The following is a 12,316-nucleotide window of genomic DNA, read 5'->3' on the forward strand; positions in this document are numbered from 1 at the left end:
TTATTTTATCTGTAGAAAGCTTAGAAGGTGTATTTTGTGACCAGATTATTTAAATGTAAAGCCAGGTAATTAAGATGTTCTTTGTTTTTACACCTGTCCGGTAAATTTGCTGCTCATTGGAAATGTCCCAAGGAATTCATAGATCCATAGAATGGTTTAAAGGGGCCTTAAAGATCATCTAGTGATTGACTTGACAGTATGACTTTGGTGGGTATTAACAATATGAGCAAAAAGGGGCCCATTGTCTGTTTATTTTTTCATTTGTAAGTGGTCAGCTTTTAGAATGCTCTTCTTCCCAAGTGTATTTCTGAGGATACATTGTTGACTGGCAGATGGCACTGGTCAGGCCACACCTTGAGTACTGTGTCCAGTTCTGGGTCCCTCAATTTAAGAAGGACAGTGAGACTCTTGAACGTGTCCAGAGAAGGGCAACGAGGCTGGGGAGAGGCCTTGAGCACAAGCCTAAAGGAGAGGCTGAGGGAGCTGGGGTTGTTTAGCCTGGAGAAGATGAGTCTCAGGGGAGACCTCATTGCTCTCTACAACAACCTGAAGGGAGGTTGTAGCCAGGTGGGGGTTGGTCTCTTCTCCTAGGCAACCAGCACCAGAACAAGAGGATGCAGTCTCAAATTGCACCAGGGGAGGTTTAGGCTCGAGGTGAGGAGAAAGTTCTTCACAGACTTGTTAGGCGTTGGAATGTGCTGCCCTGGGAGGTGGTGGAGTCACTGTCCCTGGAGTTGTTCAAGAGGGGATTGGATGTGGCACTTGGTGCCATGGTTTAGTAGTCATGAGGTGTTGGGTGACAGGTTGGACTTGATGATCTTTGAGGTCTCTTCTAACCTTATTGATTCTATGATCAGGCAGATCTAGCTGCAAGAGTTTCTCAAGTAGACACGGATTCTGATCTTGATCTCGACTGGAATCACCGAAGTGAAATATTCTTAGCTCGGTGGGCTCACGATTCGTCAGGACATCAAGGCAGAGATGCAACCTACCAATGGGCTCGTGACAGATCCATAGACATTTCCATGGATGCTATCACACAAGTCATCCATGACTGTGGCATTTGTGCTGCTATTAAGCAGGCAAAGTGAATCAAGCCCTTGTGGAATGGTGACCAGTGGTCCAAGTACAGGTATGGTGAGGCCTGGCAGATTGACTATATCGCTCTACCACGTTCTCGTTCTGGTAAGCAATACGTGCTTACTATGGTAGAGGCAAACACTGGATGGCTGGAAACTTATCCAGTTCCACATGCAACTGCACGCAACACCATTCTTGAGAGAGTTTAATTTCAGAGTGTTGTACAGATACATTGCACCCAAAGGAAGAATCCATGAGAAATCTACGGTGCACGAACCCTGAGAACCCTGATATCCCTGAGTCAACCGAGTCCCTGATTCCTTTTCTTTGCTTCATCTGCAAAGAGACAAACTGTTTTCTGCTTTCTTGTTTCCTGATTTTTCTTGGACTTCTGAATCATCTGCATCTGAGGACAGCTGGAATGGACTGTGGACTTCACTTACGAATTGTAGATGTGGTTTTACATTAGATGGACAGTACTAACAGCCGATGAAATTGTTTAGAAGGAGTGGATTGTGACAGTTTAGGCTGTGCCTTTAAGAGAAGGATAGCTGCAGAATTCTCTAACTGAAAAGTCTTGGTGTAAAAAGGTAAACAAAGATAATTCTAAATGAATTTCATTGGTAAATGAGTGGGATGTAGTTTTACAATCTTACATTCTGTTCTCAGTATCTCCGTCTTCTGTCTCTTGGCTGGAATGCATGCTGACCTTGGACAGAAAGGCCTTTTATCTAGCAAACCCTCAGATAAGAAAAACTGACTTCTTAACAAAGCTTTGAGCTAACTGAAATTTCCCTAATATTTTTCTCCTTTTCTCTTTTTCTTCTAATTAACTAGAGGGAACTAGAGGACACAGTCACAGTCTCAAGGAAGTTTTGGCTAGAGGTGAGGAGGAAGTTCTTCACCGAGAGAGTCGTTCGCCATTGGAATGGGCTACCCAGGGAGGTGGTGGAGTCACCATCCCTGGATGTGTTCAAGAGGGCATTGGACGTGGCACTTGGTGCCATGGTGTAGTCATGAGGTCTGTGGTGATGGGTTGGACTTGATGATCTTTGAGGTCTCTTCCAACCTTGGTGATACTGTGATACTGTGGAAAGGGGAGGGAGAGAGGTTGGGGGGAACCTGAGGTGGGATCCTCCTCCCGAGGAGGATTTCTGTGCTGTTTCCTTTTTTTATAAATTCTTGTATAATATTGTAAATACTGTATATTTTGTATATATTCATTGCATTCCATTATTGCTTGTAAAATACAGCTTCATTCACTTCTCCAGCTGAGTTCAGCTGAGCTTTTTGTTGATGTTGGTGGATTAAACCATCACACTACAATAGGGGTGGAGAATGTAGTGGTTGGAACCACATAATATTTCTCACTGTCAGAATTATGAATTTAAGACTTCGGCATTTACAGCTGTGTGGTATTACAGCCCTGGAAAGAAGGGTCTCTGGCTTTTCTGGTCCTTGAGTGGGCAGCTGTGTTTTTGCCTGTTACAGGATTCAGACAGGTATTCCTTTCCCTTTTTCTTCTGGTTTCTAGATATACTGATGTAATCTGATATCTTTGTAGCAGAGGAGTAAAGTATTCTGTGTAAATCAACTGAAAACTCTCCCTCTGCCTTTTTCCCCCACGCTTTCTTATTTCCTGGTAAGTAGAGAGGGAGGGTGGGGCGGGGGTGGAGTGGGGGGAGTTTAGCCCTTGCACAGAAAGGAGCAAGCAAAAAATATAAAAAAGCAAGTTCATTCAACTACTTTGCAGTATTTTCCAGCCATTTATTTTATTTTGTAAAAATGCATTATTACAACTCATCACAAACAGGAGAATATCTGGGTAATTTACATTTATAGGTACTGAATTTAAGTGTTCATGCTTGTGATGAAAAGCGGCAAGGTGGTTGCAGTGTACAATGTAAACAAATAGCTTTGGAACGTGAATAAAAATCCTTGAGAATTCTTTGCTAAGAAAACAAATCAAACTTCTCATTTGTTCCTGAAACATGATCACAAGCCAGTGTTTAAAAATTCATTTGCAAACATAATTTAATCTTTTTTTTCAGACTAAATACAGTTTTGTGACATCCATTTGAAATGGGGCAGTGTTAGGGTCCCTGTAAAAGTAAACATTTACCATTTCTTGGTAAAGAGAGGAGAAAGAAAGAAAAGTGCCACAACATTTGCAGCACAGTGCAGCATAAACTTTAGATACAAAAATATTTTTTCTTTGTTGGGATAATAGACCTTGCACCCTGGAAAGAAGTAACAATACTGCTACTAAGAGAATATCCAGTCCACATCTTTCAAGTTACATAAGGCAATTACTGTGTTAGCTTACTGTATATGGCTAAAAGAGGCTCCAGAAAATGTCAGTCTCTGTTATGTTTTCCAGCTACTCCATGTATGTTCAGGTGTACTTTTGTGATCGGATGAGTGTTCAAATGGACATCTGTGTCCTAAAGGAGATCTTGAACCATAAGGAGACCACTGATCTAATGGTGACCTTGGGCCACTACCAGAAGCTCTGTGGTCCATTTGCCAGTCTGAGTGGTACCTATAATCTCGGGAAGATTTATGATGGCTGTACTCTGAAGTGGAACGGTGATCTGAATGTATCCTGTGTTCTGAATGGGAACAATGATCTGAATGAGGCCGACTGTCTTTTAAAATTCCTTCCAGGTTTGACCTGTGACCTCTGCTCCTGTGGTCATCCAACTTTCTATGTTTACTATCACTATAGTATCTGAAAAGATTTACTTATATTAGTATTACTGAACACATGGTAAGAACTACAATTATGTCAATTCAAAAGAACTGCATTAGAGAAATCTCTTTGCAGTTCTGCATTACTCAGAAAAGATACTTTGGTACTTACTACAAGCATACTGCAAAACCAGGAAGGGAATTATTAACAGTTTTTATAATTGCTGAAGCAATTTACCTGCTGTCTTGTTTATAGTGATCCCAGTCTCTGTGGTCTTTTCCATTGCTGAAGGCTGAATAAGACCTTTTCCTAGAGTCACTTTTCTTATAAACATCTCCCTGATGCCTGTCCTTACGATGATCATGGTATTGTGACAAATGTCTATCAGAAGAATAACTGTCCATGCTACTGTCATCATGGTTTGTATTCTCTTTCAGTCTTTCAACATCTGTTTAGTAAAGCAGAGATTATAAGGAAGTCTCATATACTATAAACTTTTTACTTCACAGATTCAAACAGCACTTCTACCTGTCAGATTTAAAGCAATATGAAAGTGACATTATAATTTGACAAAACCAAGATAGAAATAATTGAATGACAGACATACTAATGTGACTGAAAGAAACCTCAGCAGTAAATAGAAGGCAAGCAAGAGAGAAATATAGATATATAAGGTTGGGGACTAAAATTTTCCACCTTATAGACTGAATGGAGAGGATCAGTGTATCTCAAATGAGCAGTCAGTAGAGACCAGGTGCCTTTAGTTGAGCAATTTTAAACAGAATGGTCAGAAGTTCTTTTCTAAGGAGAGATTGCCCTAGCATGAACATGAGTTTTGGAGGCACATCTTGTTAATTAAAAGTTTTTAGTGGTATTCCTAAAATACATTATACTCATTTAAAACCCATGATAACATACTCAGGGTTTTACATAACATGATATAAAACCAAGTATTACAAGAAGGCAAGTCTGGAAGCATAGAAACCAGTATTATTATCAACAGTAAAAGACATCCCATATAACTGCTAACTGTGACTTTGGGGAATATATTTTTGAAAATATGGTGAACATTACAACTGCTACAAACAGGCACAGAGTCTCCAAGAAGTTGGCCTCTCTCTCTCCTCAAAATTAAGTACTAAAAAAAAGTTTTGTTTGGTCTTTTTAAAATATTATTTTATTTTTAGAAAATGGCCAAATAACTTGCTACTAAAATCAATAAGTACCAAGTTCAGTCCATGATCAGTTGAATTTCATCAACAAACTAGTGAAGTTATGCTAAGTCAGCCTATACTTATGATATCCAGTAGTATGGGAGTTCTAGGAGAGAGTTTTAAGCTTATTTCATTTCACATACCATTATTTAAGATATTCAGAACAGTAACATGCTCAAGTTTTCTTACCTGGATGTCTAATTACATGTGTATTCACATTGCTGCTAATATTCTGGTCACTGTGTTGCTAAAAAAAGGCAAGTACAAAAATTGTCACTGATAAATCCCAAAGCTGCTTCCAAAATCTTGAGAAAATATCCTAAGAAAACAGACTACTTTATTATGAATAATCAAACACACTTCAAATGTATTGAATATACTCGATATAATAAAACAGTTATAAAACTTATAATATATATTTAGACATTTAGAGAGTCTGAAAGTATTACCTGAGATTCTTGGCGTTTTTTGATTGCATGTTTATACAGCTTGTGCAGCTTTCTGGCATCAAATTCTGTAAACTTAGAGACAAAAATCCACAAGTTTCTGAGGAAAAAGAAAGAGAAGTTATAATTTTTCCATATATTAGATTTTATTGTATCATACAACAGAACATAGACTTAAGCATTTAGATATATGATTTAATTTTAGAGCATATTTTTAAAAATAAATGATTCAGGAACTCAAAATTATTAAAATCTCAATGCACATTTATAATGGCCCATTTTTAGTATGAATAAAAACCCACAACAAAACAAAAAGTCTGATTCTTTAATGATAAGAATTCTTTTCCACTAAACATTAAATATTATATAAATACAGCTATTTTCTGTTTGCTTTTGGTTTTAAGAAGTAAGATGACTCTACCTATTGGACAAATTCATTGCTATGAAAGTATGAAAAAGTGAATTCATTAAAAGCTGGAGCCATTTATAATCATCTTGTTATAACTCCTTATTTAATACAGAAACAACATTCAAGAAAGTGAGAATAAGGAACAAGAAAAATAATTTAAAATTCTTCTACTTACTAGAAACTAATATGGATTTTCATTTTGCAAAAAAAAAATCATGTGCAATAACTTACTTTCTCCACTGTTTAATTTGTTCAGGACTTGTATACTCCTTTAAACATTCAGTAATATGGTCCCCAATTTTGATTAGGCACTGTCTAGTATGCTCCAGCTGTTCCCTTTCAGAAAGACCTTTCTCTGGTCTATCCAGTTGTTTCAATGCTGATTTGACAGGCCTCATTCTTTCTTTGCACTACAAAATGTAAAAAAGGAATACATTAATTCAAAGGAATATAGAAAATAAAATTAAAATTATAAAATGTCTGACCCTTACTGTGCTATTTATATAAGCAAAGACAGTAGTGTTGTAAGCCAAATGATAAACAAGTCTTCGCTCACAGCTCATTTTGTTGTCTACAAGTTTTCTTCCAAGTTTAATTTGGAAAAAGTAGTTTTGAAATCCAGTTGAAAACTTACTCCCTATATGAGGGAAAGGAATTAATATAACTAGGTTTTACAGTAATCACAGAATGCATTGGATTGGAAGACAGCATCAAAGGTCATCTTATCCAACCCCCCCCTTATTAAGCAAGGACACCTCCAACTACATATAATGGGTTTAATTTTGAGCACAAGTACATAGGACAAGACATTTTTTATATTTTTAGGACCTTGATATATATACAAACTTGATGTCAAGATTAAGTATTAGAATGCTTAACAAATTTTAAGTAGATACTTTCTGCAACACACACACTTGGCATTCAAGAGAGAATCATGAGCCTGGAGGAGACTCAGGGGTGACCTTATTGCTGTCTACAACTACCTGAAGGGGGGTTGTAGTCAGGCAGGGGTTGGTCTCTTGTGGTAGGTTGAGAGAGGGCTTAGCTCTCCCTCCTCCACAGAGTAAGAAACCACAACTAGCCCAGTCGAAGAGCAAGCTCTATATATTTACAAGCATATATGGAAAGCAGGTTATATATAACACAATATATACAGGTATTTACAATATATACACAGAAATATACAGCAAAGAGAAATAACACAACAAAAATCCCTCCCCGAGGGAGGGATCCCCTCCTTGGAGCCCCCTCTCTCCCCCCCTACCTCCCTTTTTCCCCAAAAAGGGGTTAGAGAGAGAGAAAGGCAAGTTACTAAGGAAAAGAGTTGTTAGTAAGCTTCAAAAGCCCATGCAGGATTAGTTTTTGCTTATGTGAAGGCCAACTCCAGCAGTTCACAGAGAAGCAGGCAGGGAGAACAGGCTGATCACCCAAACTCCCCCAACTCCCCAAAGCGAACTGAACTGAGGAAAAAAAAAAAAAATTCCAACTGCTTCACAATCTAAAGCTGCATTTTTTTCTATCAACCAATGAAATTCGTTTAGAATATCAGAATGTTTTGGTTCTAGTACCGAAAACATTTAGCCAGTGTCTCAGCACTGTTTGTCCATAAAGGCACAGTGTCAAAAGGTCACAGTAAAGAGGAAGCACACCCCTGGCTCTGCTGACCACTGCAGGATTCGAACCCATGACCTAAACACTCATAGTCTCATGCACTACCAACTGAGCAGAGAGCGAGTTCCAGGGAGGGAGAGCTAAGCCCTCTCTCAACCTACCACATTATTGGCTGCCCAACTCGGGCCTTGGTGACAAATTAGTTTGATTTATTGCTTGCTTGAGTAGGATGTGCAAACATGAAGGTGTTTTGGCTTTTAGAGCATCTGTTCTTCTCAGTCTTTGGTGTATTGATCTACAAGTATTGCCTGGGTATGATTATCGATCAGACAGGTAAATATATAATGCAAAAATTGTATTTGTGGTTTAAGTACAAGATTCAGCTCCTATATGATTGGTGCCTGGAATTCTTTTTGGTCAGGAGATACAGAAATGTTACATCTACTACTCTCCCTATTGAGATAAAGGAGTTTAAGATTCCAGTCGGTGAAAGGGTAATTTTAAGTGATGGCTGGGATCCAAAGCTGATTTTCTTGATGTGTGTAGTCCTGCTATCGGTGATGATTAATGTGTATTTGTTGGTAGCACTGTACCAGGAGAAAAAAGTGTCTAAGGCATGTTTCGTTGTTAAACGGAGGGCAAAGAGACGAAAACACCACCCTGGCTCTGTTTCAGAAACATCCAGTGATGATGATAATGGGGAATCTGTGTCAGTTAAAGATAAAGCTAAAAAGTCTATTGGAAAGGCAGCTTTGAACGGCAGTGTTGATGATTCTGGCAAGCAGCCAGGGGCTGCACCAGCCCCAAAAATGGCGGCTCCCGTGTCCCCGGCAGCCACCATTAACGAGGCAAAGTCATTTCCTCCTTCTTCCATGGCAGGAGCGGAAGCGTCCTCCAAAGCAGCTAATCTGTCTCAAAGCTTATCAGCTTCTGATAAGGCAGCTGGAAACCCAAACACAGCTCCAGTAAAGCAAGTAGCAGTTTTAACAACAAGGAGGGGTAAGCCTAAAGCTGATTCAGGAGCTGATGGGGGTGCACAGCAAGGTTCTTCTGCTGGGGAGGAAGAGAAAATTTGTCTTAAAAATATTGCTGAGTTATTGAGATCATCAGAGGATCGAGATGCAGCTCTTGGTAGGACAGCAGCTAGTGGTGGTGCTTCTCAGCTTAAAGGGATCCTTGAGAGAGTGACAGAAAGGTTGTTTGGACCACAAGTTGAGGAAGAGGAGGCAAAGGAAGAAGAACAACAAGATGACATAACCGACTGCTCTTCACCCCGTGAGGAGCTTACAAATGTGCACAAAGACTACCTCAGAGCAGATAAGGAGCCAGTTCTCGCTTGGCTTGGTAGATGTTATGATACAGGTGCTCCAGCTCTAATGGTTGGAGACAAGTCAGCAGCTCAGCTAGGAACTCTGTCAAAGGATAATGGGATAGACATCTAGGCAAGGCTCTCGGTAAGGTTAATCTGTGGATACGCCTTTTAATGGCAGTTCTCATGAGATACCCTTCCCGAGATGATCTTCCATGGAATCCTAAGCCCTGGACTACCATAGATGAGGGAATTAAGCGTCTGAGAGAATTTGCTGTTAGAGAGATACTCTATGGTGAACATGAATCTCTGAATCCTGATGATGTTCCTGTAGGAACATAATCCTGTCTTGCTAAAAAGCTCATCAAACTTGCTCCTTCCAATTATGCAAACATTCTGGCAAGCAGAATTGTAGCAAGAAATTATGGTGGAGCTCCTCCTACGGTTGGCCAATTCACTGATCAGCTGAGACAATTGGATGATAGCATGACATGTGTTTCTTTGGTTTCAGCCATTAAAGCTCTGTCTGGAAAACTGGAGAATTGCATGAAAGAGCTGAAGGATGAATTTAAAAACACCATATCCCAATTGGCACAAAGAGATAATTCCAATTCTTCCTCCAGGCGGATACATGTTTCATCTGTGAGGAACAGACATCCTCCAAGGAGGTAATTCCAAAACAGACCAAACCAAAACAGACTACCAAGGCACTCATGTAGGACTATTTGGATTACTTTGCGTGATCAGTTTGGTGAGAACGTGAACAGGTGGGATGGCCAACCAACTTCTAATCTTTTCAGGAGACTGAGGGAACTGCAAAGTGGCAGAACCCGGGGTAGCAATACCAGAAGGGTAGCTGTTACTTCCACAGTTCCCCAGGACAGCTCTAGTAGCTCCAACAGTGGCTCCAGTTCTAACAATGCACAGTGTGCTCGTTGCACCTGTGGACATGTTCCCCATAACTAGGGGTGCCCTGCCTCCCGCCAGGGGGAGGAGAGGGATAATGGAGATAACAGAATCTATTGGGATGTGTACATCCAGTGGCCTGGCACTTCGCACTTTCGGAAGTACAGGGCCTTGGTTGACACAGGAGCTCAGTGCACCATATTGCCATCAAATTATCAGGGATCAGAGTCTATAACTATTCTGGGAGTCACTGATGGATCTCAAGAGTTAAGTAAAGTGGAGGTTAATATAAGTTTAATGGGTAAACAGTGGAGGAAGCATACAGTTGTGACCGGACCTGATGCACCTTGTATTTTGGGAATTGATTTTCTGAGAGAAGGGCGTTTCAAGGACCCTAAAGGTTACAAATGGGCTTTTGGAGTAGCTTCTGTAGAAATTGATGGACAAAAGCTGAAGCTGTCTGCTAGACCTGAACTCTCTGATGAATCTGCAGTTGTGGGACAACACAAGATTCAGGACATTAAATTGCCGGTTGCTTCTCAGACTGTGCATCACAGACAATACAGAACCAACCGTGACTCTTTGTTGCCCATTCAGAATCTGATTCGTCAGTAGGAGAGTCAGAAAGTCATCAGCAAAACTCATTCACCTTTCAACAGTCCAGTGTGGCCTGTGCGAAAGCCGAATGGAGACTGGCGTCTGACAGTGGATTACCGAGCCCTGACTGAAGTAACTCCGCCTATGAGTGCAGCAGTACCAGACATGATGGAACTCCAGTATGAGCTGGAATCCAAAGAGGCCAAATGGTATGCTACCATAGACATTGCTAATGCTTTCTTCTCTATTCCCATAGCAGAGGAATGCAGCCCTCATTTTGCTTTCACCTGGAGAGGAATCCAGTACACTTTCAACAGACTGCCAATGGGCTGGATCCACAGCTTCAGCATCTGTCATGCAGTGATCCATGATGCTCTAGAGGAAGGTGGTGCTCCAGAACACATCCAGTTCATCGATGATATCATCGTCTGGGGTAAAACTGCTGAGGAAGTCTTCGAGAAAGGTAACAAAATCATGGACATTCTTCTGAATGCAGGTTTTGCCATCAAGAGAGACAAAGTGAAAGGTCCTACCACAGAGATCCAGTTTCTGGGAGTGCAGTGGCAGGATGGAAGCCGACACATTCCAGTGGATGTGGTAAACAGAGTCTCTACCATGGCAAATCGGGGAGTGGTGTGGCTCAGTTGGTAGCACATAAGACCTTTAATGGGGAAGGTCATGAGTTCAAGCCTGCAGTGGGCACTAGTGTCCTCCCTACTCTAGTCATGAGGTCTGTGGTGACAGGTTGGACTCGATGATCTTTGAGGTCTCTTCCAACCTTAGTGATACTGAATACAATAAGAACTGAATACTGAAATCCCACCAACAAGCAAGAGACTTTACGTTTCTTGGGGACAGTGGGATTTTGGAGACTACACATCCCTGGATACAGTCAGATTATGAAACCTCTGTATGATGTGACTCGAAAAAGGAACAGTTTCCACTGGGGACCTGAACAACAAGCAGCCTTTGACCAGATAAAGCAAGAGGCAGTTCAAGCAGTGGGACTGGGACCTGTCTGAGATGGTCCAGACATTAAGAACATTTTGTACACGGCTGCAAGTGACAATGGTCCAACCTGGTGCTTGTGGCAAAAAGCTCCAGGTGAGACACGTGGACGACCTCTTGGCTTCTGGAGTCGAGGTTACAGAGGTTCAGAGGCTAATTATACTCCAACAGAGAAAGAGATTCTAGCTGCCTATGAAGGAGTGAAGGCAGCTTCTGAAGTGATTGGAACTGAATCACAACTTCTCTTAGCTCCCAGATTACCAGTTTTGAATTGGATGTTCAAAGGCAAAGGTTCCACACCACATTATGCCACAGATTCCACCTGGACTAAGTGGATGGCTCTGATAACACAGAGAGCCCGAATGGGAAATCTTGAGAGACCTGATCTGGTGGAGGTGATCTCCAGTTGGCCTGAAGATACCAACTGTGCGAAACCTCCAGAGGAGAGAGTAACTCGTGCTGAGGAAGCTTCTCCTTACAATGACCTTTCTGATGATGAGAAGAAATATGCTTTGTTCACAGACAGTTCCTGTCGTCTCGTTGGGAACAAGCGAAGGTGGAAGTCTGCCGTGTGGAGTCCAACACGCCGAGTTGCAGAGGCGAAGGATGGAGAAGGAGAATCCAGTCAGTTTGCAGAGGTAAAAGCTGTCCAGCTAGCTCTCGACGTAGCTGAACGTGAGAGATGGCCAAAGCTTTATCTCTACACCGACTCATGGATGGTAGCCAATGCTCTATGGGGTTGGCTAAAGAACTGGAAAAAGAATGGTTGGCAGAGGAAAGGAAAACCCATCTGGGCAGACGACCTGTGGCAAGACATTGCTGATCGAGTCGAGAGAATTCCAGTGAAGGTGAGACACATTGATGCTCACATTCCTAAGAGCAAAACTACTGAGGAACAGCGGCACAACCATCAGGCAGATTTAGCTGCAAGAGTTTCTCAAGTAGACAAGGACTCTGATCTTGATCTCGACTGGAAACACCGAGGCGAAATATTCTTTGCTCAGTGGGCTCACGATTCGTCAGGACATCAAGGCAGAGATGCAA

At 41.3% G+C, this 12,316-nt stretch overlaps 1 protein-coding gene across 1 annotated transcript in view; it reads right to left on the reverse strand.

Annotated features, from left to right (window-relative positions):
* Positions 1-2,847: 2,847 nt before the first annotated feature.
* The window catches only part of LOC104296831 (chromodomain-helicase-DNA-binding protein 1-like), a 45,086-nt gene continuing 35,617 nt past the window's right edge, over positions 2,848-12,316 (reverse strand). Inside the window, exons 16-20 of the mRNA XM_054177729.1 lie at positions 6,073-6,251; positions 5,436-5,532; positions 5,176-5,233; positions 4,010-4,220; positions 2,848-3,811 (exon numbers count right to left, since the gene is read on the reverse strand). Of these exons, the coding sequence (XP_054033704.1) occupies positions 3,448-3,811; positions 4,010-4,220; positions 5,176-5,233; positions 5,436-5,532; positions 6,073-6,251 (909 nt within the window). The 3' untranslated portion in view covers positions 2,848-3,447. The remainder of the gene's footprint in view (positions 3,812-4,009; positions 4,221-5,175; positions 5,234-5,435; positions 5,533-6,072; positions 6,252-12,316) is intronic.

Source organism: Dryobates pubescens, chromosome W (assembly GCF_014839835.1).
Source record: "Dryobates pubescens isolate bDryPub1 chromosome W, bDryPub1.pri, whole genome shotgun sequence".
In the NCBI taxonomy this organism is placed as follows: Eukaryota; Metazoa; Chordata; class Aves; order Piciformes; family Picidae; genus Dryobates; species Dryobates pubescens.